We start from the raw sequence: 26,663 nt of genomic DNA on the forward strand, positions 1-26,663 counted from the left end.
GCTATACTTCCACACTCATCTGCTGCACCGGTCATCGGTTATGCGGTTTTTGTGACCCTCTCATCGACATTTTGTTTGCGCAATGATACGCCAGTTAGGTTAGAGCGATTCCGGATTTCTGTTTCTTTTTACTTCATCGTACAGAGAGCTACCCAACATGGCGCGTTCCAATGTTTCTTTGGGCTACCTATAACTTTTGGTATAGCTATGCGTCCAAAATGCGACGGTCCAAGACAATAAAATGAAAAATATTTTTTTGTCATGATAATAGGGCTATTAGCTTCCAAGTTTTTCTGGTTACTTTCATCAAGCCTCAATATTGCGAATAATTACAATATTCAAATTGAAAACAATTTTTTCTAGAAGATACTTAGGTATGCTGTAAAGGTAAATTATGATTAAACAATTTTTTTCAAACTATCGGGAAAATAAAAAGAAATCGTACCGTGTCAAGAAACCGGTAATAATTAGTAATAATCACTTAGTAAATAACCACGGAAGTCTTAGAAATCTTTATTATATAAGATCGTATTAAACAGTACACAAATGAGGTACCTGTATACCGCATTTCTGTACTGATAGTCTCTTTCACAGGTTTCCTTTATTTTTTTATCCGGTTTCATTCATTATTTCATGCGCTGGCTCTTATCTAGTATTCTGCGCCGTTTTATTTATTTAGGACGCATTAACAGTTCACAAACTATTTACGATACTTTAAGACTAAAACATTGTCATATAGTTTATTTATTAAATAAGTATAGTTAAATAAAATATTTAAAAAAATATTAGAAAAATGTTTGAAAAATGAAAATTTTGCAAAAAAAAAATTATTAAAAAATGTATGGGAACTCAGATGCTAAAAATTATTTTAAGCATTGGTGGAATATATTCAGCTCAGTGAACATTTTATTATCATTACTGCACAAAAAAACCAACGAAATTAAAAAGGTTTCTGAGTGCAGCATCTTCTAATCCAAACAATTCACTAGCAACCCACACTGAATTACCCTATTTATAGCACGGCAAAGCTATACCAAAGCATCTACTACGGTGTCAACTTTAAAATACCTTGACATGTATTCATAGGACGAAAGCCTCGTTTTGGGGCATAAATGTCTCAAGAACCCGCTTCTGAATAGACTCGATCCTATTTTTATGTTGACCGTGGTACGGAGATCAAACCACCGAACAATACTCCAACACACTGCGAATGAATGCATTAAATAATACAACCTGGATCAAGGTACGAATGGACGCACATACCTAGATCCCAGATCAGATATACACTGCTATTTCAACAAAATATAAGATTGCCTGTCATTGCGATATTTTGGTTTTTGCTGTTTATTTTTCACTGTACTTTGCTGTTTATTTTTCACAGTACATTGTTGTGTTTGGATGTATATAATACCATTCGTATTTATTAAAACAAATTTGACAAGCAAGCAAGAGGAAAGCTTTAATAGTTTCTCATGGGCATCATAGCCCTACGTGCCCTAAGAAGAAAAACGATGGCACTGGGCGACAGGACGGTGAAGCAACAAAAGATGGTTTCACCGAACTGGATTGTACACTGTACGTGTAAGGAATATTTTAAACTTTTACCATATCCGAACACATTATTGAGTTCTTTACCCTTTTTCGCTTGGGTCACTGACCAATTGTGTCGAAAAATGACTGTCTGAAATCGCGATAAGACCATAATATGTATTTTTATACTCTAACGATCTGAGTCATCTCAAATGGGTAGCATTCCAAAAGACATTGTCACGCGATATACCGTTCCGAGCATCAGCATTTGAAAACTAAACAATTTAGTCCTTACACTACATAGTTAAAACGCTTTTACAAAGCCTTTATAACGTGGAGGTTTTAAAATAATTAATTTCAGTATAATTGTATTAATAATTATGCAAAGCCAATACGAGAATGGGTTTTGCTCTATACTTTAGTAGCAGTAGAGCTCCTTGTGAAGTTCGTCCAGGTAAGTAGCGCCGCCTTACCTATTTCAGTCGTCGAGCAGTAATGTGAGCATTACTGCATACCGGTTTCGAAGGGTAAGGGTGCTGGTGAAATTGCAGACACGTGAGACTTGTCAACATATGTCTCAGAGTGACGGGTTCTCGAGGATAGCTCTCAGTGACTGCGTAACTGTTACGGACAGGCGTATCGTTTACCACTAGGGGCATGACTTGTTCGTACCGTCACTTAAGGTATCATAAAAAGAACTATCTTCTTTTAAGTTCAAGCGTTATTGAGTGTTAATATAATGACCATAATCATTAAAGAAATAATAATGTGTTTAAAATGCAGAGGTATTTTTCAGTGAAATATCATTTTCTTTTATTATTTAGTTCTATATTCTCGTTGATGTCTATTGTATGTTGATGTCTATTGTATTGCATGTTATAACGCGTCTTGCCCCGCGCCGCCGCGTCTCGTCGGCGTCGTCTTATGCTACAGTGTCAAATTTAATTACCTCTAACTTGATGGATTTATTACGATGCCATAAAACCAACATTAAAAAAAATTATAACAAGTTTTACAATATCTAACAATTGTAACTTTTTTATAATAAAAATTGCCGACCTCAAAAGTTTGTGGAATTACATCTGTTTGCCGAGTTTTATTGAAATCAATTACCGGAAAGTGCACGAAACCAGCTACCTTTAGAGGTGGAATATTTTCTTAATATTTGAATGGGACCAATATTGGGATTCCAACAAAAAAGTATCATCAAAATTGGTTCAGAAAAGCCGGAGTTATCGCGTAACATACATACAATAAAAAATATAGTCGAATTGAGAACCTCCTTCTATTTATGAAGTCGGTTAAACAAAGTCTCAATCTATAAGTGGAAATATCGGTAAAATAATGCGACACAGTAATCAAATCCGCCCTCCTTATCATCACTCACTAACGTAATCTGCAATCCCTCTAATTACTTTTTATAACTTGTTTAATTTCAGATTTACTGTTAAGCAAAGTTAGCGTAATCAACATTTTTCAAAGAAAAAAAAACATTAGGTACTAATATCTCGAAAGTTATCAAAATGCAAATGCATTAGTTACGATTAGGAGGGCAGAAAAATAATTAATTTAAATATTCCGAGTTCTGCACTATGGTCAAATGAACATTTTAAAACTTCTGTCATGGTACATTTGTCAAATTTACTGGCTTCCGCAGCGATCCCCTTGAACTAAGGTCACTGCATCTTCTTTATTATTCAACTAATTTGGAAGAAACTACAAATACAATACATTATTAAGCTACTGATTGTCTCCTTAATTTCGGCGGATAGTCACATTGTACTGACAATTTATTACTGTTTCGGGTGGTCCTTTTGTACGAGGTGATTTATTTATGAAAGGTAATTGTATACAGCGTCATATAGTATAAGTATAAATGCTATTCACAACAAAACTTTCATGAACACATCTTGAGAGGTCATTCGTATGGAAGCAGGTTCATTAAACTATTAAGCCAGATTGGCGACTTGCTTATTTTTTTTTTCTTTAGAGAAATTCTCCCAGAGTCGTTACACTTCTTTCAATTTTGTTTTTTTTATTTTTAAAAATTTTCTTTTTGAGATGTATGTGTATGATTTTTGTGTATTTTTTTTCTTATTGTTTATAAGTAGAATTTGCATATTTTATTCGATAGTCCCTTAATTTGTATGTACTTTTACTTTGCAAATGCTGTGCGTGGCTGTCACAGGAATGGAAATGTATTCCTAGTGTAATGTAAATTTAACCAACTTCACAGTTTGTATTCTATAGTTATACCATAAATAAATAAACTTGAGTACAAGAATACGAGGATATCGTAATAACAGAAGGAACATTTTTTTATGAGACCAATTGATGGGACGAACAAGGCGTGTGCCTGGTGGTAAGCGACTCGTCTGTCCATAGTAGTTGCAATGTCACCACAACTTTAAATCGCAAAGATTTGATTTGGGGCACTGCCACTGCGCCCATCACCCTAAGAGTCTGAGACTAAGTTTACAAATCCCATGTGCCTACAGGCACAAGGGATTTGTAAACTTATCAGTACCCTTACCTGTCAAAACCAGAACATAGTAACATTCACATTACCACTGGGTGGCAGAAATAGGTAAGGTGGCAATGCTTCCCTAGACGAACTCTTTCACAAGGCGCTAGCAGTAGAGTTCCTCCGTATCGTTCAAATCCACACATATTTTACAGACGGAAGCGAGAAAGCACTTTTAATGTTGAAATAACATATTCTCATTTATTTCCGATTGATTGTATATCGTAAATATCAACCATAAATAAAAAACAAAAGACAACACACATACAATGCTTTGTTTATAAAAGCTCTTCGTAAAAACCCTTTGTAAAAGGCGTCTATAGGAATCACAGTCATTTGTGTGCGACAAAGAAAGCCGCGCATACATTACTTATAACGTTGGCATTAACAATTATGTTAATCGGCGGCGCGACACAAAGAATGCTTATTTTTAGACGTCCTTCTGCAATAGCGTACACATCTCTATCGATAGGTATAATGTATGCACATTTCTATAGATGCGTTTTACCCATCGATAAAAATGTGCAGGAGATTACATAGGTCTGTATTTAGCTGTTGCGATATGCGCAGTAACATGGGCATTTTCAAGGTGAGAGTGCATACATAGTGGGCAAGCGTGATCCGTTCTTAACACTAATACAATTTGTAATAATACTTCTTATGGTAAAATTTATGAAGATTAAATTTGTATTCAGATACGACTTTGAACTTGGCCGGTGTAAAATTAGTTTTATTTTAATGAAGTGTTAGAGCTAGTTTGTTAATTATTAACTATATTACAATGTAACGTTTCCTTACAATTAAAATAAATTACCGAACGTCTACGTACGTCCTATTGACGCTAGATTTATATTAAGTTAATTATTTTTAGTAATAGTTCCCGCATACATGCTAAAGTACAAGTAGAAGGGAAAACCTGAATACAAGGGTTGTTTTCAACAATGCTTTAGTGTTTTTTAAACACCTGAAAATATATACCACGCCGATTTCACGTCAATCACGCCTCTGTCGACGATTATACGATCGACGCACATCTCTAATATCGACCATTATTAATATATTTTTCTGTGAGGTCACCGAACAAAAAAATCTGTTGCATAGAAAATGCTAAATTGACCATTGATGTAGGTCAATGGAATTGCTAGTATTTATTTGGTCTGTGGAATTGATATTATTTACCTGTAATGAACTTGAATAGTCCACATTTTAAAGTTCTTTTACAGACAGTAAAGTATCGAGTTCTTAGGTTTTCACAATTGTTCTATTATTTTATTTTCCATATGTCTAATATAAATATAAATTGTCACAAGAGTTACTTATATATCTTCTAGGGATTTATATCTTATAGAGGAGGTCTTCTGTTTAGCTATCCATGGCATATACTATATATTGGACGACATAATTGGAATTCTGACTTTGGAGGCTTCCGCTCTAAATATCGGAGTAGCATTGTACTGAACCATTCCCTTAAGCACGAGGGTCTCATTCAACCGACATTTCGTTCTCCGGCAATTTTGTCCTGGATAATAAGCTGAAATAATTTGTTAATATCGATAAAATCGAGACACGATAAGTACTAATTGATATGTGAATACATAAACAATAACCCGTTAGTCAACAGGAAAACAGGAAGTGAATGAATGAATTCACCTCTTATGAATACTAAATGCGAATTATGGAGTTTATTGGCACCTGTGTGTAGGAGTTGTCTTTATTTAGTTCCACCTTTTATTTTACTTGGAGAGATCCTCATGGATGACTCTCTGCGGAGGCAACAGCGATATATCTAATAGTGTCGTTTAACTAGATAGTTATTAATTACTGGATCGCAAAACTTTATCGATTTAAATTAATAGGTACCAATCGTTTATGGTAGCCAAAGTGTTAGCCAGCAGTGAAAATGGGTACGTTATATGTGCCTCAGACAAGATCACAGATTGGGTAGAAGGGTGCTCATATGAGAAGGGAGGCAACTGATGCGCTGATCTGAAGACCTAATCAAACTAAATGGCAGGGAAAGCACAAGACTGAAAGGACTGGCGTGCATTGGAAGAGACCTACACTGAGCATTCCGTGCATAGAGGTTGAAAATAAGAGGAAAATATCATCGTTTATGAGTTAAACCGTAAGAATGCCTCGAATATCATTGTGTCAATAACTTATAAATGAGTGGTTCCCACTACTTTCTTCCACAGGGGACATACGTAACACTATGTAGCCAGCACCCCATGCGTGAACTACACTTTCCATTTCGTATGAACGCGGCTATGGCACCACGGCGACAAAAATTGAATTGCCTATTACTGTTCGTCGTAGGTAACACAGATAATGCTCAATTGGAGGTGTTTTGAACGCTTTTCTTTCTCAAGGCTTATTGATAATATATTATCTAATTACATATGTTTCAATGAGAAAAATTGTAATTCTAATTCACATATTAAAAAACTTCGTATTAAAAAGTAGCTGTAGTAAAGAATAAAGTTAACAAAATACTGTTTTTTTTTAAATTGGGTAATTTTTTCTTATGACCGTCCACCTGGTGGGGATTGCAACGGTAATTTTTTTTCCTAAATTCCCACTAGCCGGTCATCCATAGAAGGTAGCCAAAAAACTAGAGTGCAAAATCCCCGTAACCTCCCTAAACAGTAACTTCCTGATATTAAGGAGCATTCACACTACAACGGTACTAGTATCCATCAGCCAGTAAGCAGGTTCATTGCCACTCGGAACTCGGCCGGTTGGCGGTCGTCGCCGCGTAATTTATACCACACACGTATCAGCTATTCCACCTGTAGTCGAAAACATAAGCGAAATGAACTTAAGGAAATCGCACAGCAGTCGATATCGAAAAAAAAGAAAATTGATTGATTTTAATGCTATTCTTTTCACAAAGGTTTATCCAACCTAATATTATAAATGCGAAAGTAACTCTGTATGTCTGTATGTCTGTCTGTTCTGTCTGTTATGTTTTCATGTCTAAGCCGCTAAACCAATTTTGAGGAATTTTGGTATAGAGATAGATGGACTCTAGGAGGAGGCTACTTTTGTCACAAAAATAAATCTCAAGGGGGTGAAATAGGAGATGAAGGTTTGTATGGAAAACCAATAAAACTATGAAAATTTATATATTAATTTAATACTACCTATACGTAGTATTCCAAGTACTAAACTTATTCTACGCAGACGAAGTCGCGGGCACCAGCTAGTTATAATGTATAATATAAACGAATGAAATATTATTGCGCGACTTAACACATTAATAACTTTAACACGTAATACTTTACTATTGTTTAGTGAATATCATTTCCTTAACATTGTTTGATTATAAATACATAAAGTTTCTCATCTATTGTTCGCAAGTTTCATTATGAATAACTTTGAATACACACTATCCAGTCTGTTCTACGCCTATATTTTGTGCCACGTTACGGCACGTGCTCTCAATCCTCGCTTCAATATAATCGGCCCCTAATAGGGATGCCACTTTCGCTGTTAATTGCGTATGGCTCTATGCATTCTGTTGAACTTTCATTTCAATATCCGGGCTTATGCGTTTTACCACTAAGTGCTAAGCAAAATCTTAAATGCAACACTTACTCATGGAGTGCGTTTTAGCGGTAAAAAATTGCAAAGAACCGGTCTGTTCAAGTCGTTTCACATAACCTTACGGGCATTTAAAATCTCAACTCACACTGTTTAGGTTTAAAATAATGAGGGGAAAGACTATAACAGAGAGGATTGTTGGAGCTACAGAGTCAAGTGCAGTGCTCTTACATGGAAGGGAGAGAAATAGTTTTATTATCGGATTGTTCGTCGCTTATCATGACTTAAAAGCCCAACCCCGACCTAGTTGTACTGTGTTTGTCCAAACCGTTACAACAATCGATGATAGAGCTACAGACAGACGAACAGTATAATTCGATTGTAATGTAAATGCTTCCAGTGAGTAGAGGCAGGTCAATAGATATAGAATATTACATGTTACTTGGAAACCCTGTATCAACTCATATGCGTATCAAAACGCTGTACAAGACTCTAATGTAGTATGTATCTGTTTGAAAGCTACAGAGAAAAAAAAATGTTATAGTCATTCTACTTTCGGCAGGGCAAATCTCATTAGAAAAAAGGATTATTACCAAAGTCTACGACGCATTGCAAGATGATTGGTTTTCGAACAATTTGAACCTTATTTGCACTGCAACATTCTTAGACCATTAAAGCAAGTAATAAGTGAGTTGTCTGCTGGTGAAATTACAGGCACATGATACTTGTCAACTTTTATCTGAGGGTTGTAATGCCCCTAAGAGTTTTACGATTTAAGAGTCTATACAACCTCAAATGATTTTGGTTGATTCCGCATAACAGTGAAAGTGTTGAATCAATCACTTTGGACAAAATATATAGAGTAAAATTGAGAAGATACTCTTATTACTTAATCTAATTACTATACGGTGTCAAAACACGATTCCTAAACATTTTCACGATAGAAAAAAACACAAACTTTACAAGAAAACCGCTGTATTCAATAGGTACTTTACATATTATACCAATGATTTTTTTAAATATCAACTGCACTAAATAGAACACGTATACTGTACGATATACATTTTTTATGGCTTTAATTTCCTTTGAAAAGAAATTAATTCTGAAATTAAGCCAATGTCCCTGCTGCTCGATCCAAGCAAAATGAACCGTATTAGTACGGGAAAATTTTGGATTCGAACTGAGATAGTATAGACTTTTAAAGCTTTTAGTGACACTGCAACTGTCATAGATAGGCGTGTCGTTTACTACCAGGCGCATGACTTGTTCGTCCCGTCTTGATATCATAAAAACATAAAAATCTGAACTCAATATAATTTGACAAGACTAAGTTGCATTTGAGCCAGGTGAAAGGCATTCAGTCAACAGTTTTTCAATTCTTCTCCATAAATTATCCCAATCCTAATCTCAAATGACGATCTATTTTTGAAATTTATTCTATCAAACACTTAATTTGTAACAACAATCGATCAAGCCGCTCCTGACAAATGCATTGAGCATTTGACTTTATACGTCGTTGGGTATTGGGCTAGGCCATGATATGACGAAATGCATTCAACAATGCACCGAGCATTGAATGTCATCATTACCAAGTTTCACGTAATAACAGCATTATTTTACTGTAATAGATACAACGCCGAGTTCGCGCCGAAAGCACTCGACCATTAAGTTTATAACAGAAAAATAAAGGAAGTAATTACAATACTATAAAAAAATTGGAGTATAAATACTATTTCTTCATCCAAACGAGAAAGTATTCAATTTATTAAGTAACCTTAATTAGTACAGAATTACATAGATTTTAGTACTTTTTTTTTCATTAAGTATGAAAAAACCCTTTATGAAATTTGTTGTTAATATTTTCGTCCCATACAATGAAATGATCCTTACATGAAACTGAGTTGAAAAGTACTATAAAAATTAATAAATTTTATTCATTTTTATGAACAACTTGCGCTTGATCCAATAATTCACTATGCCGAAAATTGTTTTCACAATTGATTCCTAAGACAGTTTTCTTGTATCTCCTCTAGTTTCGGATTTCCCCATACAGTCCCAGTTGAAAAAAAACACGTATATTTTGATTATGGTGTTCCAATGTGTGACGGGCAACAGCAAGGGATATGTAATTTGCATAGTTCTCAGATTATGAGTCATGGATCATTATTTTAACTTAAATTATTTATTTTTCCTTCTTTGTTTAATGTTTGTAAATTGCGTATTATGCGTGTTGAATAAAGCCGATTTTATTTTATTTATTTCTCCTTTTTAGATAACTAAGTATCATAGCTATGTTCCGTAATAAAAGTCTCATTAAGTATTTTTTTAATATATCATACGAATACCATACACAAGTCCAAGAATGCAAGACTCCTCTAAAGAGGAAGAACAACACAACAACAACTAAAAGTACGAAACAAAAACAATTATAGAAGATATACAATAATTACTTCAAACGCCTTACGTAAATTGTTACAATAGGTGTAAGTAAACATTTACCTCTTACGTTGTATCGCAACAGGAACATCGGCTGTAAGGATATCCTTACTTCTTTCTTTTGTTTTCACGCAACAAAAATTAAGTCACAGGTTTTTACCGATTGTCATACCTTCCGCTTTCCTTGGGTCTTCTGAAGATGCGTCATGGTTATTCCACTTCATCAAGATGTCAAACCGACAATTTAGGTTTCTAATACCTGCGATACACGGTCTGAATATATTAACCATTACAATGCACCGCATTTATACCCGTGTTTTTGTACAATCATTATGGTACGACATAAAGGAACCCTAAGAAAGACTAAAAAAATATTCTATGAACCACGAGAAAATAAGAAATAGTATGAGAATGTTTAATTTAAAAAAGAATGACTTCAGTCGTCTCTTTATTTCGATTAAACGTTCTGGTACAAATTGCCAGTGGTTCATGTGAACGTTGTTTTCATAATTCAACCTTTTTAGCGTTCCTCTAAATGTGCCCATGGCGTAGTTTGAAGATAAGGCGGAGTAATTATTATGTATCAAATTGTTACGCGGAATTACAATTATGCGCAAAATTATAAAGCCACATGTAGACTTCCTCGCCGTTCCTAGAAGATATGTACTTATTCGGAAATTATAATATAGCCACATGGTTGCTGTAGAATGAAATTAAGGGATCGATACAGTAAGTGGACCACAAGGAATCCTACAGCAGCTGCACTGGATGCTGATTTATAAGCTATGCTGGATTATTATCAAAATTCTCCCCCGAACGTTCCGTTGTAATAAAGTCAATACTCTTTTTGTGTACCTCATGTCCATCGCTACTGCTAAAAATCAATCAATAAGCTTACTTAGCGAATAAAAACACTGTGAGTGTGCATGATCTTGTGTGGTCTACGGTACAGTAAAGGTACCTTAACCAACTACATTGATAGCTATCTCTCGTTTTTAGGAACTTGTGACAATATTGCGGTTTTTAAGCGCATGCGCAAGCGGTGACTTCAGTCAGCCATGACATGATATCGCTTTTGGGAAATCGTCATTTTGTCATGTTGTACATTTTGAAATATTGGTGAAATAATAATTTTCCTATAATAATACGAAGAATAGTATACATAGAATATAATTTTAAGTAGTTATAAATTTATAATCTCAGTACAGAGTACTAAAGACACCGACCTCAAAAGTTCGTGGAATTACATCTATTTACCCACTTTTATTTCCCTAGTTTGCCACCCTAAATGTGGAATATTTTCTTCAAATTTAAATGGGACGACTACTGAAGTACCCTCTTCTCAACAAAAAAAGAATCATCAAAATCGGTTCACAAATACCGGAATTATCGCGCAACATACGTTAAAAAAACATACAGTCGAATTGAGAACCTCCTCCTTTTTTGAAGTCGGTTAAAAATACGAATGTATGAAGTCTTAATCAACAAACAATTCTGCTACCTCCGCGGCCGAACGGTTACCATCCTGGACTGCAACGCAGAGGTTCGGGAGAAATATTTAGATGGGCTACATTTTCATTTTCTTTCGTGAGTTAGGATGTAATTTGTGGTAGTCTATGTGTGAGTCCATGGCATTCGCGATACGGCTTTCCCTAGTGCGGGGCTGTGAGTTATTAATTAGAGAAAATTCTCTAATAGGCATGTGAAACCTAGTTCTAGTTTCTTACCAATTAATTTCTATGACATGGCAATCCACATCGTATCATACATAAATAAAAAGGTTGAACCAGTTTTTAAAGCGATAAGCTAATAGTAATTTTATTTAAGTCGACGTTTAGCAAAATTCATTACGGCACATTTTAAGAAACACGCCAAAAATTCAGTTCAAATTTCTCGTCAAAACGTATTTGATTACGTCAATATACAGTATAAAGGAAATACTCTAAGACGTAAATTAAGGCTGGGCAATCGATCAAAAGCTACCCTATCATAATCCTATTACTTCCTTTCTTTAGCTACAGTAATCGCAACTGTCGCATGCGCATGACGTAAACATTTCTCTAGAAAAGCGGTTCCGCGCAAGATATAAAAGCAATTGTTATGCGCATGCGCCGCGGGGAGCGGAAGTTTGATATCTGCATCAGGATGTAGGTCTGTGCGACTTTGTAGCTGTACTCAAATCGCTTTTGTTATTCTTGGCAAGGCTCTTGTGTTGTATGACATAAGCGGATAATGGCGCGTTTTACATTATATATCTCAACTCCGAAGAAGTATCATCATCACCAACCCATTTATACGTCCCACTGCTGGGTACGGATCTCCATTCCCAGTGGTCCCTACCGTCCCCCAATGGGCTCTGAAGAGTCCTAAGGGGGGGTGGTAGATGCCTCGGAAGCAGTTGGGAAGCGTTGATGCTGTTCAGAGGGTGCTACCGCATTTGAAAAAACCCTGAATAATCATTATAAACTATACTACGTAATATATATAATTTTTTTCCTTGACATTATTTGTATTAAGTTAATATAAAAAATACGCGATTTCGATTATTTTTTGTGGTGGTGGGCGTTGAAATTTTTTTTAACCTGCCTAAGTGGGCGGTGAGCCAAAATGTTTGGAGACCTATGGTTTAGGCTATAGTCCACCACTCTGACCCAATGCGGGTTAGAGCTTCGACGTGAAGGTTTCATCACAAAAAGCTCATGATAAATTTCGAATTAAATTTCGCACATAAGTTCCGAGAAACTCAGAGAGGTGCGAGCCCGGATTCAAATCCATGGCCTCTGCTCGATAGGCGGTAGGTTACGCGGTAGGCGGTAGGTCAAACCATAACTAACATAATTAACTATAACTAGCAGCTAGGTCATTGTTCTCTAGACGAGTTTGTGCCTTCACAATGCCATTAATCAGTTTCAGAACCTTTATCCAATATACAGTTTTTTTCCATTATTAGAATTGTTAATATCCAAAACATGAGACAGTCAAGTCGGCTAACAATAAATGTTGATAATGAATAACAAAGGATCCTACGCAACGATATCACACGAGCAAGTAATTAATTCATAACACTATGTCATAACTGTACATGATAAAAGTATACAAATGTGAAGGAAGCAATTTCCGATTACTATACCATAACGAACTGCCACGCGAGAATTACGCGATATTTTGTGGATTAGCAAATACTTAACACTGTTTGCATGAGTTGTGTGATATGCTGTAATAAACGATTATAGTTTTTATGATACCACGTAATTATTTAATGCGTAAAAAAATTTGTAAATTTTGTAATTTTTTTAATTTATGCAACGTTGACGGCTTAATTGAAAAGCCATTTTACACAAAGGTTTATTGAGCTATGGTGGTTTTGTCACATTCCCCCACCATTACATATTAAAGTTATTACATTATCTAACTAATGTTATAAATGCATTCGTTTTTAATGTTTGTTATACAGAACAACTTTGGACGATAGATGTTACATTTACACATAATACTATTTATAGATACGCGTCCTTATATGCAGCGAGGAACCAGGTGAAGCCTGAAAATTAGCAAATTGCTAAGGCTTTTACCTTTTCTTCGTAATGTTTTATGTTTTGTGTTGAAAAACAAAGTCTTTCTATTTTTAAAATCACTTAAATATTATATACGTAATAAAATTAAGTTCTCCACTTTCATTTCCACATTCATTTTAGTAGGAACAACTACACTTTCAAAAGTCATATTTCCTAACTGAAAATAATATCCAAGGGTAATAGCAATGCCAAACAATGTACTAATATTGAATATGTGTTCTTTCAGAGAGCGTACAGTACGATGTTCATCGGTGATGATTGGTGCGCTCGGGTTGTCATTAATCGCGTTGGCCATTTACACCACGGTGTTGGTTCTTACCGAGTACAGGAGCCCACGGCCCTGCATTAGCGAAGAGTGTGTTGGTACTGGTGAGTAGTGTTACCTTATTTTTGAAGAACTTAGTTGGTTCGGTTGTGCTAACCCTGTTAAGGTGGTTTTTGTGTTGATGCAAGGAGACGACGCGAGACGAAAATCGTACGAACCCCACAATCTCGCGATTGATATTAACAGCCATCGCGAGCTCCCGTGAGAAATCGTATTTCCATTGCAGAGTATAATTTACATTTACAAATATTTCAATGCTCGCCTCGCTCATCCTCGTCAATCCAGACCATTTCCACCGAAGATGAGAGAATTGAAATTTTGCCATACAAATTTTAATCCTCATCTCGCCTCGCCGGTGAAAAAGCATCTTTGTACGAGATGAGGGTGCCCAGATTTAATTTCCTATAGGATCGAAAAACAAATAATTTCGAATTGGTTTTGGTCTCGGACCGAATTTCGTGTCTAGTCTGCACTAGTGTAACTTATGCTTATTCAGAGAACAAAAGCTGCATTTTATGACTTACTATTCTTACGATACATGGTCATATAAAAGAGCCAAAATTACAAACAAGTTAGTTTACAAATTCCTTCGGTCCAGCTGAATTCGAACTAACGCCTTCAGCACACCCTGGCTGACGTTCTCCCAACTGTGCCTCTACCATGAGCTTATAGAGATAGTTGTCGCTAGTAATTTTGTAACATGTTCTAACGACAATTTTGTCTGGCAAATTGAACATCGCCCCTAGTGATCACGAGAAGAAGTAATATTTTGTATGCAAATATTTGGCGCTGTCGTTAGCAACATCTGTTACTGTGAACTCGTGGTAGAGGCACTGAACTACGTAACGAACCAACAAACCTTACGATTTTTTTTATGTAATTCTTGCAGATCTTTGGTTTTGGTTTTTAACGAGTTTTTTGTCGAATGACACTTCCATCGCCGCATACTTCGTGAGAATTATTTCACTGTGTATTTATTTATTGTCTATTTCATCTGTTATTTAAATCAGGCATTGGCATTTAAGCACTAAGACTTTGAATTTATATCTTTGCAATTTTGTTAACTTTTAAAACGATAAATGTAGAGCCACCAACTTATATAGATATTTTCATAAAAGCCATGTTCATAATATCCAACCGAATAAAAAATTATTGACGTTCTATGACATAAATTATTATTATCATCCTATTTTACGCAGCACACTGGAATACGCATTAGAAAAATGTATCACATGTCAATTATTAAGACCACGCAATATTATGCGCTATACGAATCATTGAACTGCGTAGACAGATCGTGATGTTTTTACTACCATGATAGTCATAATATATTTTTTATGAAAATATTCCACTAATTTATTATTGTTATTGATACAAAAATCGTACAAACACAAAGAAAAAGTCCTCCGATCCTATTGCGTCGAATGGAACGACGTTAAGCATGGATCAAATTGAGCACACATGTCTTCGTGTTGAATAATGCAAATTTAAAATGTGTAAGTTTTTATACGATTGCATAAGCTGTGATTGTTTCTGTATCAACTCGTATACTACTAGATTAGACAGGGATCTCTTCTTCAGGGAAGGTTTTCTTCGGTGATAGTCTTCTGTTAAATTTTAATAAGTTTCGAACTATACACACAGGTGCGTATTTTCATCTTTACGATGCTATGGTGAAGCACGTTCAGACGTAGATCTATTCTACTGGATGTTTAATTAACTCAGGAAAGTGAGTAATAATACGAGTGTTATGTCAAAAGAAATTAGATACTCTTTATATACATTTGTTTGATACTGGCAAGTTATACACCGCCGCAAACGCAGGTTATTTTCTAATAAATTTGAAAATGAAACACCTCTTAAATGGAATGATTTTTTATTTTATTTTTTATTTTTCGAAGTTAATCTGGTGGGAATTTGTTCACAACAGTGGAGCTCAGTCAACGTGATATTCGTGTTGTGATTTGTTATGACTACAAAAAAAACCGCAATTTTTTTTTTAACTTTAGTCACAATTTATGACGATTCTGCTTGTTCATGAGCTACAGTTTTCAAATGGTCTGCTGAAAGTAAAGTAAGATTTTTTTTTAAATAGTGACAATTTTTAAAATTTCAAAAAATGTGGAGGAAATATTGGAAAAATATTCAGAAAAATAATATTTTTTTCTACAACAACGTTCTCGTCACTCTGCACTCTGAGTTGGACGTAGTTAAACAAAAAGGATCCAATGCACATCCAGTTACTTTCGAGATAAGGCAATTTGAAGTTTAAAAGTGTTTCTCACTCTTGTTTTATTTTGAAAACTTATAATGTCATGTAACTTCAGTGATTTATGTTTAGATGTTGCATTTTTTTGGTGATCCAAGAGGTTGACTTTAGGAACCGTTTGGTACATATAACTCATTTTTTGATAATTTTGTGGATTGGATCCTTTTTGCTTAACTCCGTCCAGTTAATTAAAAGACAAAGACCGCCTAAGTTCCCTTCTTTACACATTTCATTACAAAACTTTACTAAATAATCAACATTTTGAAGAAATTTGAGTTGATAAAGCACGGTATTTAGGCAGTAATTGCATGTTACTCGTACTAGTATTTATATGGTCTGTGGAATGGACAATAAGGGTCCATTTTCATTTGCGAAGGTACTGCCATAGGATTGTTTGGGTGCCAACCATGAACTTCGTATAAAATATTTTAATACAAATCGTGATATATTTTATGACCTTAGTATCTCTCAGTGAGTGATGTGAACCGCGAGGATATGTAGGTGACCTTCCATACTAAATGTTGGCAACTTTTTGTTATAACCGTATTTTATGTCGAGAATGCTCGATCGACAGCGCCAGTGCGCCGCTGTAATTTCATAGGAGTCAGCATCGTCTCATGCTATGTGAAAGGAACTGTAACTGTTAATAGAATAGCGAAGTAGTACATTGTTTGTCGGGAGAGCAGTGCTGACTCACGCCTAAACATTAATACGTAATGGACGTGTTTTTAAATACGTTTAGCATGATGACCTGTATTCTCAGCTTTTTTAGGTTCTAAGTTTAAAATCATGTAAATGACGACTACACAATCTGGGAAAAATCAGTATAAGTTAATTTACGCACATTGTTCTGTGTTATTAATTGTTAACCGACGTAAAAAAAAATGGAGGTTCTCAATTCGACTGTATGTTTTTTTTTGTAAGTGTGTTACGCGATAACTCCGGTATTTGTGAACCGATTTTCATGATTCTTTTTGTTGGAAAGGGGGTACTTCCATAGTGGTCCCATTTCATTTTGAAGAAAATCATCCACCTCTAAGGGTGGCTGTTCACGCATGAGGAAACATTTTTATAAATAGCACCTAAATTTTACTTAAGGAGCAATTATTTTAATGGTTGTTTTTGCTATTTCTCCAACTCAAGGCATTTTTCTCTCAATATACTTTGAGTAGATAGAACCGATTTTTATTATCTTCAGTGTCAAGTCCTGTATAGTGGCGAATTTAAGGATATTTCAATAAAACTTAGCAAATAGACGTAATTCCACGTACTTTTGAGGTCGGTTTTTTTAGTAATTAATATTTAATTTTTTTATTAATAATCGCAGTACAGAGTACTGAGATTATTAACTTTAAAGTTATGTAAACTAATTTTTTTAAAACTGCTCGACCAATATTTATTTGACTGTTTCCGGGATGTGCAGGGATTCCCCTATAGTAAAAGTTGTACGTAATTTTTTCACTTTGGTTGTGGTTCGTTTAAAGTAGCTGAAAGAAAGTTCAATGAGATTAGAGCCCAATGGAATGGATACATAAAGCCGGGTACTCATTAGCGAGCTGTAACTGTGACGTGATAGATACAGTGACGAGGTTCTAGTGTGTAGAGTATTTCTAGCTAGATATTTCCACGAAGAAAACCCATATCTGCATGTGGTCTATTTAGGTGAGAACAAACCATACTAACCTTTCACCAGTCACATCCCAGGATGGTAGAATCAGTGCAAGTGAGTTGGACATTAAAGAAAAAGAAGAAGAAAAAATGCAGAGTTAATGTGGCTCTTTCAAAAAGCCTTTATTCATAATTTAGTTCTCATAAATTATTCCTTTTTTTCGTATATTTTAGAAGTCATAAATGTTCATATCCATATAATTGTCACAGGTTGATACCTATATGTTACAAACGGCAATAGAAAACATCACCTTGTAACAAAAATACAGTCATTCCCACTAGTGGAGCGTAATACGTAGGTTCAGTTACAAAAATAAAGATTACTCATGTGTATTTTTCCATTAATTTCCACATTGTATCAAAGCTATGTCGACAGCACAAATGGCGGCGCCATTAAGAAGACATAATTGCTTTAATTCAGCTGCGTATTTTCTAGAGCAAGCAGTTAGGTGGTTAACACGTGGATGCGAGGACCTACGCAGTTTTCGCGTTGAAATGTTACAATTGCATAAATTATTTCATCATTATTGGTATTTTGCTTACTTCACGTCTGTATGGAGCGATGGTAAACAAACAACACGCATTTAATTGTACCCTAATTATGGAATTTTTTATTTAACTTTTAAATATTTGAATGAGAATCTTGGGATGGTGTTTATAACTTATGTACCCAAAATCACGAATATTGAACTATAAAGGCTAATGATATTAAAATTATTAAAGATTACGTCGTACATTGAGTTTTAATGATATTCAATTTAATATAGATAATGGCTCATTTTGAATAAACAATGTCTTTTAAGCTTAGGTTTTAAAAGTTTTTTTTTGTACGTGCCACTTCATGCTTTTTAAAACACGGAAGAAGAAAAACAAATAATTTGCAAGATAAGACATTCTTAATATAATTTAAAAGTTAAGAAGACGAACAGGAAAATAACAATGATAATTTATAAAATAAAAATAGCCGTGCTGTCGGAGAATTTTAATCTACCATTACAAGTTTTAACTTTCACACTTGCCTTTTTCGGCATTTTTGATTAACTTTACACTTGGTAGTTTTTAAAATTCGTTTATGTGTAAATTAGGGACGTTTTTAAAATGGCTTTTGGAATTTTATAAGATACGTTCTTTTTTGCTTGTTGTTTTGAAGAATATTAATAAAATCAAGGCTACGATTGCTGGCGTTTATACTTAGAGGCATTTCTAATATACCCAAGAAACGTTTTGCAACAATGAGACACATAGAATAACTAGCATAAATAGCTCTTACAAATAATATCTAACTATATTTCCTGACTGTTTTTTACACTTCTCTCGGACTTTAGAGTGAGCGATCTGGTCTAATTCAATCGGTCAACTGAACGAGTTCGGTGTTCAAGTTCTTTTAGTTTCTCTATTTATCTTGCTCGGATCGGACATTAAACGAATGTTTCAAACTAACACTTTTATTCAAATGAACTTCGGACTCCTGGTACTATTAGGTCAATAGTATACTTTACTGTTTAAAAATACAATGGGAACGGTGTTATTTGATTAACCTGAATAATATAACTGCGTATTGAGTGTTATGCATTCCGTTCGCACCGTTTGTTCCTACTGAACTACAAGAAAGGTGAACTATTCAGATCGTCTCGCATCTGTGGCTCCGCAACGTAGAGTATCTGAAATGACCCGTGAACTATTAAAATCGCCCAAGAGGAACTAGTTCATTTCGGCCAGTGTTGGGAATTTATTTCTAACAGTTCGTTGTTTATAAACTACTCAAGCCTGCTGTATTTCTGTAGATGGTAACTAATAATAATAATAATGTAGTTATTGTAAAAAGGTCTTCCACGTCGAGGAAGAGCGGGACTAGACCGCCCCATCACACTGACTTCTAAATAATAGAAGACTTTTCAGTACTATGTACTTTTTAATAATATAATTTACGTAAGAGGTTTCTATGACTAATACAATGTGACTGATTTTGGAATTCTAACACCTAATTCAGTACGCATATTCACATGATTTCACTAAAATTTGACTCAAATATTATATTTTTAGTGAAAGTTAGACACGTGATTTTTTTGTCTGCATTGAAACCGCAGACATAACATACAATAAGATCTTGAGAGTTCCAAAATTATGACATAAATTTTTGTTAATGTTATTTGTTAGTAAATCTGAAAGCCAAGCTTATATATAAATCAAAGTATACCTTAATCTTAATGTACCACTCCAATTGCCTGGTCTTAAGCTAGGGAACTCCCTGTACAATGAGTACCTACTAGAGCAACGGAGTTCACTCTGGTGCACTTCCCAGAAAGCCCAAAGCAAAATCAATTTAGAAAAATTCATTTACCAAATTGGTCCAATCGGGAAACGAGGCCGGAACCTCTTCATCCAGCGCCCACAGTACAACCCGAGGTTACCGAGGTTCTCAAATTTTTAATATATTTTTTATTGTGTTAGATCATAGTTTCCCAAAATTTCCCAATTTTTTTTATCTTGCCTAAGTGGGCGATGGGTCAAAAAATTTGGGAACCTGTGTATTAACTTGTCTTACTGATAACCATAGTAAATATAAGGAATTCTCTAGGTTGAAACGTTGAAACCAAAATATTCATGCGATGGTTTAGTGTCCAACAAACCATTTCAATTATTTTTGAATACAATGAAATGCAACCAACGAAGCAAAGAGAATCAGGTCCCAGTAGACATGTGATTGAAGTTCTTGGAACGATCGGTCATCGTGACACGCAGACTCTACACCACTGTCGTGTAGTCCATGTCTGCCCACCTATTAGCATAATTTTTATTAATTATTATTACTATTCCAACAGCCAACAGAATACTTCAAGCCTTAAACAAAGAAGTGGACCCTTGCCAAGATTTCTACGAATTTGCCTGTGGCGGTTGGATCGAGAAGAATCCTGTACCTGACTGGGCGACATCCTGGGACCAGCTGGCAAGGCTCCGGGAACGCCTGGTGACAGATTTGAAAGACTTGTTGGAAGCTAAAGACGCTGAAGACCTGCCTCAGAGTGTGAGAAAAGCCAAGGTGTTGTACAGGACCTGCGTTGACATTGGTAATTAAATTTACAGTGTGAGAAGTTTGTGGAGATCCCGAAATTGTTTTGCTCATAGATACTCCGCCATAATACAAAGGTATTCTATAGACCGCAGGAAAACATGCTTTCTTACCTACTTTACGACTGCACATTAAACGGAAACAATAAAATGGAAATTTCTTACCCAAAATTACCAATGTAGTCATTGACTTACAAATAAATGGACGACGGATCTAATACAAAAACCACGAAAAAAATGTCCCAAGTCCTATTTAAGCGTAGTGACATGTAAAGGAATATGAAAAAGCTAAAACGTTGAATTTAAATTGTAATGTCATCGCAGTACTGTCTAATTTTGCTTGCTTCGCTGTCAGTCGAACAAACGAAGACTAAAGCGTGAATGACGCTCTGTATACGATTTTAACGCCCTATAAGTTCGGACATTTTTTAGCGCGGACCCGACGTCCATATAATTGTAAGTCAATGAATGTAGTAGTTCTTACCATGTCAAATATACACTACAAGTTTCTTAATTACAGACAAGTTAGAAGAGAAAGCGACCAAGCCCATACAAAATCTCCTGAAGAGACTAGGTCTTCCACCAAACCCCCCTGTCGAAGCCAGCGCCAATTTCTCCTGGGAAGACGTAGCTGGTCGTGGGAGACGTATGCTGGGGCTAAACGTGCTGCTCAGTGTCCAGGTTGCTGAGGATGTCAGGAATACTAGCAGAAATCGGGTTGTGGTAAGTCAAATCTGCCTTATTTTTAACGGACTTTAAAAAAAGGAGGAGGTTCTCAATTCGTCTGTATGTTTTTTTGTATGAATGTTACGCGATAACTCCGCCATTTGTGAACCAATTGGAAAGAAGGTACCTCAGATGTAGTCCCATTTAAATTTCAAAAAAATATTCCACCTCTAAGGGTGGCAAACTAGGGGATGAATGTCTTTTGAGGTCGGTTTTTTAACCGGAGGTTAGGTTATGTTAATACTAATATCTATTCAAATGTTATAGGGTTTATTTATAAACGTTGACCGATCAGATGCAGTGAAACCACTTCCTAGATTACAATACCTATCTACGTACCATGATTCTCAGTCGATACTACATAAAATTAGCATCACATAAAAACCATTACAAACTACAATCTTCATAAAACCACAAAAAGTTCACTACACGCCATTGAGGGGTTTTCAAATGCCTAAAAACATCAGCGATAATCAAATAACGATGACCTTGAAAGATAGCAAGTGCTTTGACTGTGACTGTTGTGCAAAGACTCGAAACTGTGTTTGAGGACCGAAATAAAAGCAAAATAATTTAGAACTGAGCGTAGGCAGACAAGTAACACGTTACTTATCCGACATACAAGGTGTTTATTATTTTTATTTATCGGTTACCTGATGACGTCATAATTTAGTCGGAGCTGGATATTTGCCTGTTCTTTTTCATCTTAGTATATATTTACGTCTTGTTCCCCGTAAAGTGGATGGGGGAATTAAATCAAACACACTATCCATATTAATCCCATTGGAAAAAATTTCGTCAAATTTTAAATAAAAAACTACTGTGAGACTCGGACATATTATTAATTAAACTAACGGATAACTCACGTATTTAAGTCGAATTGTTGCTTGACATGTTTCGAACCAGTCCGTGATCCTTAATCATGAGCTTCCGCGGCGGTTCACATTAAGGATGAAATGTCGATAAACAGGCTACTTTCCCTGGTGTTTGAAGCTTTACAGTTTGGCATTTACCCACCTGGGCCAAATTATAGATGATTTTGCATGATTCTCCACAGTTTTAATTCCTATTCAGATACACGCGGTATTTACTACCGCTGTGGGTACCGAAATCCGAGTGAGTGAGTATACGGTATTCTTACTTAAACGTTTAAACCTAAGCTGATATGGCTACCGTTATGGGTAGCTAAACTATCTTGATTTTCGCCGATCTAGACAATCACTTCTATGCCATCAGTGAATAAGACCACCTACAATCGTGCCTAATGTGTAATCTCAATCAATTTATCATTTGACTGCTTCGGCGTCAAGATCGCACATGAGTCCATTATGTCAACTAATCTTCACTTGCGAAACCAATTTCTCAAAGCAAGAGAACGGATACCGCCGATCAGAAGTATGTGGCCGTATCTGTTTTGCTCTGGCCGCTGAACTTCATACAAACAGGTACCCGGCGGGATACCGCGCAGTAATTTTCACTACCCACAGCAGTAGCGAATATCACTAATATCTGACTAGGCCTCCTGGTGGCCATATGATATTTAGTATTTATTCATATCAAAGGTGGAATCACAATTTCGTACAGACTAAAGTCCACTATATAAACACATTCATTTAATTTCTGTAAGCCATTGAATAAAACTGCGTATAATTACAGGCCATATTACTAACTTATAAGTACAATTTTTAAATAAATTCCAACCCTACTCAAAAGCCTCTTGGAAATTCGGTTTTGGTACCTCCTTACCTACCAGGGTAATTTGTGTAACTAAAACTTGCAAATTAATTCGATCAGTGACGCGTTTTTTGTGTTGTGCTGTGTAAAGATGTTCTTACTGTCCAGTTTATTAAGTGTGACTGAACGTATTTGAATATTGTTGCCTCTCGATTTGGATGTAAACGTTTCACAGTTGATTTAGATGATGAAACTACGATTTATTTATGTTACAAGCGACCTTGTCTCTTTGCTCTCGTCTTTTTATGAAAAAGGAAATGTTAAGAAAGTGCAATATCAGAAAAATAACATCAAAACGAATATTTATAAATCCCTGAAGGCATATCGATAATCTGGGGTTATTCATTACACTTTAAGTTTTTTTAACAGATCATTCTTGTGTTAAATAGAAAGGGGTCAAAAATAAATAAACTTAGATATGTTATACTTACGACAAGGGAGTCCATTAAGCCGGTCAGAAAACGATTTACGTCCATGTCGATACCACCTATGAACACTATGCCAGATTTTATTTTGTTTCTTCATTTCTTTCTTCACAAAATAAAATAAATATGGCTGTTTACATAAATAACAGATAATGAGCAAAAAATAACGTTGGCGTAGTTTCATTGGAGGTATCGATGCAATAAGAGCAAAAACCTACCTACCTTACCTTTCCCATCCACAGTCCTAGCGGAAGCGAAACCGCAAAGTATTTTTAGCTCTCATAAAGCTATTTCTGACTGACTAAAGCGTGAAACACACAGAAAGCGGGTGCGGGTCGGGTCGGGAGCACGGCGGGTCTAATACCTTGTATTTATATGGACGACAACACACTAGGGCGCGGGCGCGTGCGCCCGTTCCGTGCCCGCTCTCTATGTGTTTCACGCTTTATGCGATTCCGTGTCGATAAGTGTGGTGACTCCCTTAGACCAATTTCAAATTCTCCACAATATAATTAACGAAACCACCACCATATTTGACTACCAAACCGGTGCCACTGTTAAGAAATTACTTGCGAAGGTGCCACAAAATAACACATATACATAATAATAATATATACAACTTAGAACTACACCGATACAACATTTATTGTACCAATTGCGTAATAAACTTTGTGTCGATTGTGTAACGTACAAACTAGATAGGTACGAAGCAAAGAACTGCGTCTTCCGGAGAATTTCAGTCTCCGAAATTTCCGCAGCTACTGTATCGTTTCTTTACACAATTGACATTCATTGGGCTATGCAGTGGCGTAGCATGGCCCTGAGTAGACAGCAATGGGGGCGGCGACGAGCACGCCTAACACTAACTACTCAAAATGATTATTTTTACTAAAATTTAAAAATAAATACCACTATCGAGAAAACGATATCGTGAACAACACATAGGTGGCAACAGCAGGCGAACATAAAAATCAAGGGTAAGGGTGCTGGTGAAATTACAGGCACATGGGACTTGACAACTTATGTCTCAGGGTGACGGGCGTAGTGGTAGTGCCCATAAGATGGCACATGTCATCCCTCCCTCTTATGATATGGGCTCCTTCAAACGAGGCGTGAAGAGGCATATTGTAGGCAGGCAGGGTGGAGGTGGCAAGTGCAGTGAGGGTTTCATCGCTGCACTAGGTTCCTTCGCGTTTGAATACCACTTTCCACGTAACATCAGGTGGAGTGGAGTCATTTGCCTGTCATGTATAAAAAAAAAAGATTTTTGCAATTTAAAGCACTGAATGCCACTGCAACTGTTTTGGATAGGTGTGTCGCTTACCACCAGGCGCACGAGTTGCCCGTCACTTGGCATTGTAGAAAAAAAAAACAATTGAGCCGAGCCTGCTCGAACGAACTACACACATCAAAAGTGTCTAGGGATCAAGTGAATATTTTTGAAATAAAAATTATTTAAGCAATATTTACCAAATCCAGTCTTCCAGGACGACTTCTTACTTTAATTCTTATGTTTTATTTAACCGCTTACCCCTATATTTAATTAAAATAAACTAAAATTGCTGTTTTTGCAAATTGTGGGAAAAAACTCAAATTAACGGCGTCAATTAAATGACAAAAAAATGGCGAAAATGATGATTTTGCTAATTTTTATTGTAAAGATAAGAAAATTAATAATCTGTCTTTCCACCATTAACACGAATCACACAATTACAGCGATTTGGCATGCTTAAGATGAGTTCATCAAAATCACTTTGAGGAATGGCCGCCCATGTGTTTTGTAACAAGTCAAAATATTGTTGTAGAGTATGTACGGTATGCATACTCGGCACAGCTCTTCTTTGAAGCATATCCCATGCGTGCTCAATTGGATTGAGGTCTGGCGATTGAGCAGGCCACGGCAGAACGTTGATACGAGCTTCGGCAAGTATGCGTGTTACGACTCTAGCCGTGTGTGGACGTGCGTTGTCATGCATTAGTTGAAATGAATCACCCAACTGGCCTCGCAAAGGGATGATAACATCTGAAACAATCCTCTCTGCGTAAACTTGAGCATTGAGGTTACCCCTGATCCAAATGAGATCGGTTCTTCCGCCGATCCAAATACCGGCCCATATCATTATTGTTCCCCCACCATATGGATGAACTTCCTGACAATATCTCAAACGTTCATGACGTCCAGATGTTCTCCAAACTCGAGTACGTCTTGTATCCGGTCTCATACCGAAGCGGGATTCATCCGAAAAGCACACATAGCGTCAGTCTTCTTCCTCCCAGTTTCTGTGTTCGCGAGCCCATCGTAAACGGGTCCTGCGATTGCAGGGTGCAATAGGTGGAACTCCGAGCGGCCTTCGGGATCGCAGACCCACTTCACGTAAACGATTTCAGATTGTTTGATCGCTTATTAGCAAGCCTGAGGAGCTGTGGAGCCTCGTAACCAACATCATGGCGGTCATGGTACGATTCCGTCGAGCAGTATTTTGGATATACCGGTCCTGTCTGCGAGTCGTGATGCGAGATCGTCCTCCATGTCGCTCGGCCACGCTGCCCGTCATGCGATAGCGCGTCCAGAGGCGACTTATGAGGCTCTGTGTAGTGTTAAGAGTGAAAGCCACAGCACGTTGCCTGGAACCAGCTTCCAACATTCCGACGGCTCGCATCATCACTTCTCGGGTTAAATGATGTCGTCTCTCCATAATAATGTAAATTGTTTCGGTTCCGATGCAGATATTGTAATGATTTTGTCAAAATGCTATAACTCATTTTTATACAAAACCACATTGACAATCGATTTTCTTCTTATTATCGAATTTTAAACAATATTCCTTATTTAAATGTT

The 26,663-nt window shown here is 36.2% G+C and overlaps 1 protein-coding gene across 2 annotated transcripts in view; it reads left to right on the plus strand.

Annotated features, from left to right (window-relative positions):
* Window positions 1-26,663, plus strand: part of LOC113235281 (neprilysin-4-like) — an 87,190-nt gene that overhangs the window by 51,407 nt on the left and 9,120 nt on the right. Inside the window, exons 1-4 of one of the 2 annotated variants that reach the window (XM_026470936.1) lie at window positions 13,230-13,249; window positions 13,835-13,977; window positions 20,693-20,938; window positions 21,460-21,662. In XM_026470936.1, coding sequence (XP_026326721.1) covers window positions 13,245-13,249; window positions 13,835-13,977; window positions 20,693-20,938; window positions 21,460-21,662 — 597 coding nt within the window. In that variant the 5' untranslated portion in view covers window positions 13,230-13,244. Of the gene's footprint in view, window positions 1-13,229; window positions 13,250-13,834; window positions 13,978-20,692; window positions 20,939-21,459; window positions 21,663-26,663 lie in introns of those variants that run through there. The other variant, XM_026470935.1, reaches the window with a different exon arrangement.

The sequence above is a fragment of the Hyposmocoma kahamanoa genome, unplaced genomic scaffold (assembly GCF_003589595.1).
Source record: "Hyposmocoma kahamanoa isolate Upper Pololo Valley unplaced genomic scaffold, ASM358959v1 87, whole genome shotgun sequence".
Classification (NCBI taxonomy): domain Eukaryota; kingdom Metazoa; phylum Arthropoda; class Insecta; order Lepidoptera; family Cosmopterigidae; genus Hyposmocoma; species Hyposmocoma kahamanoa.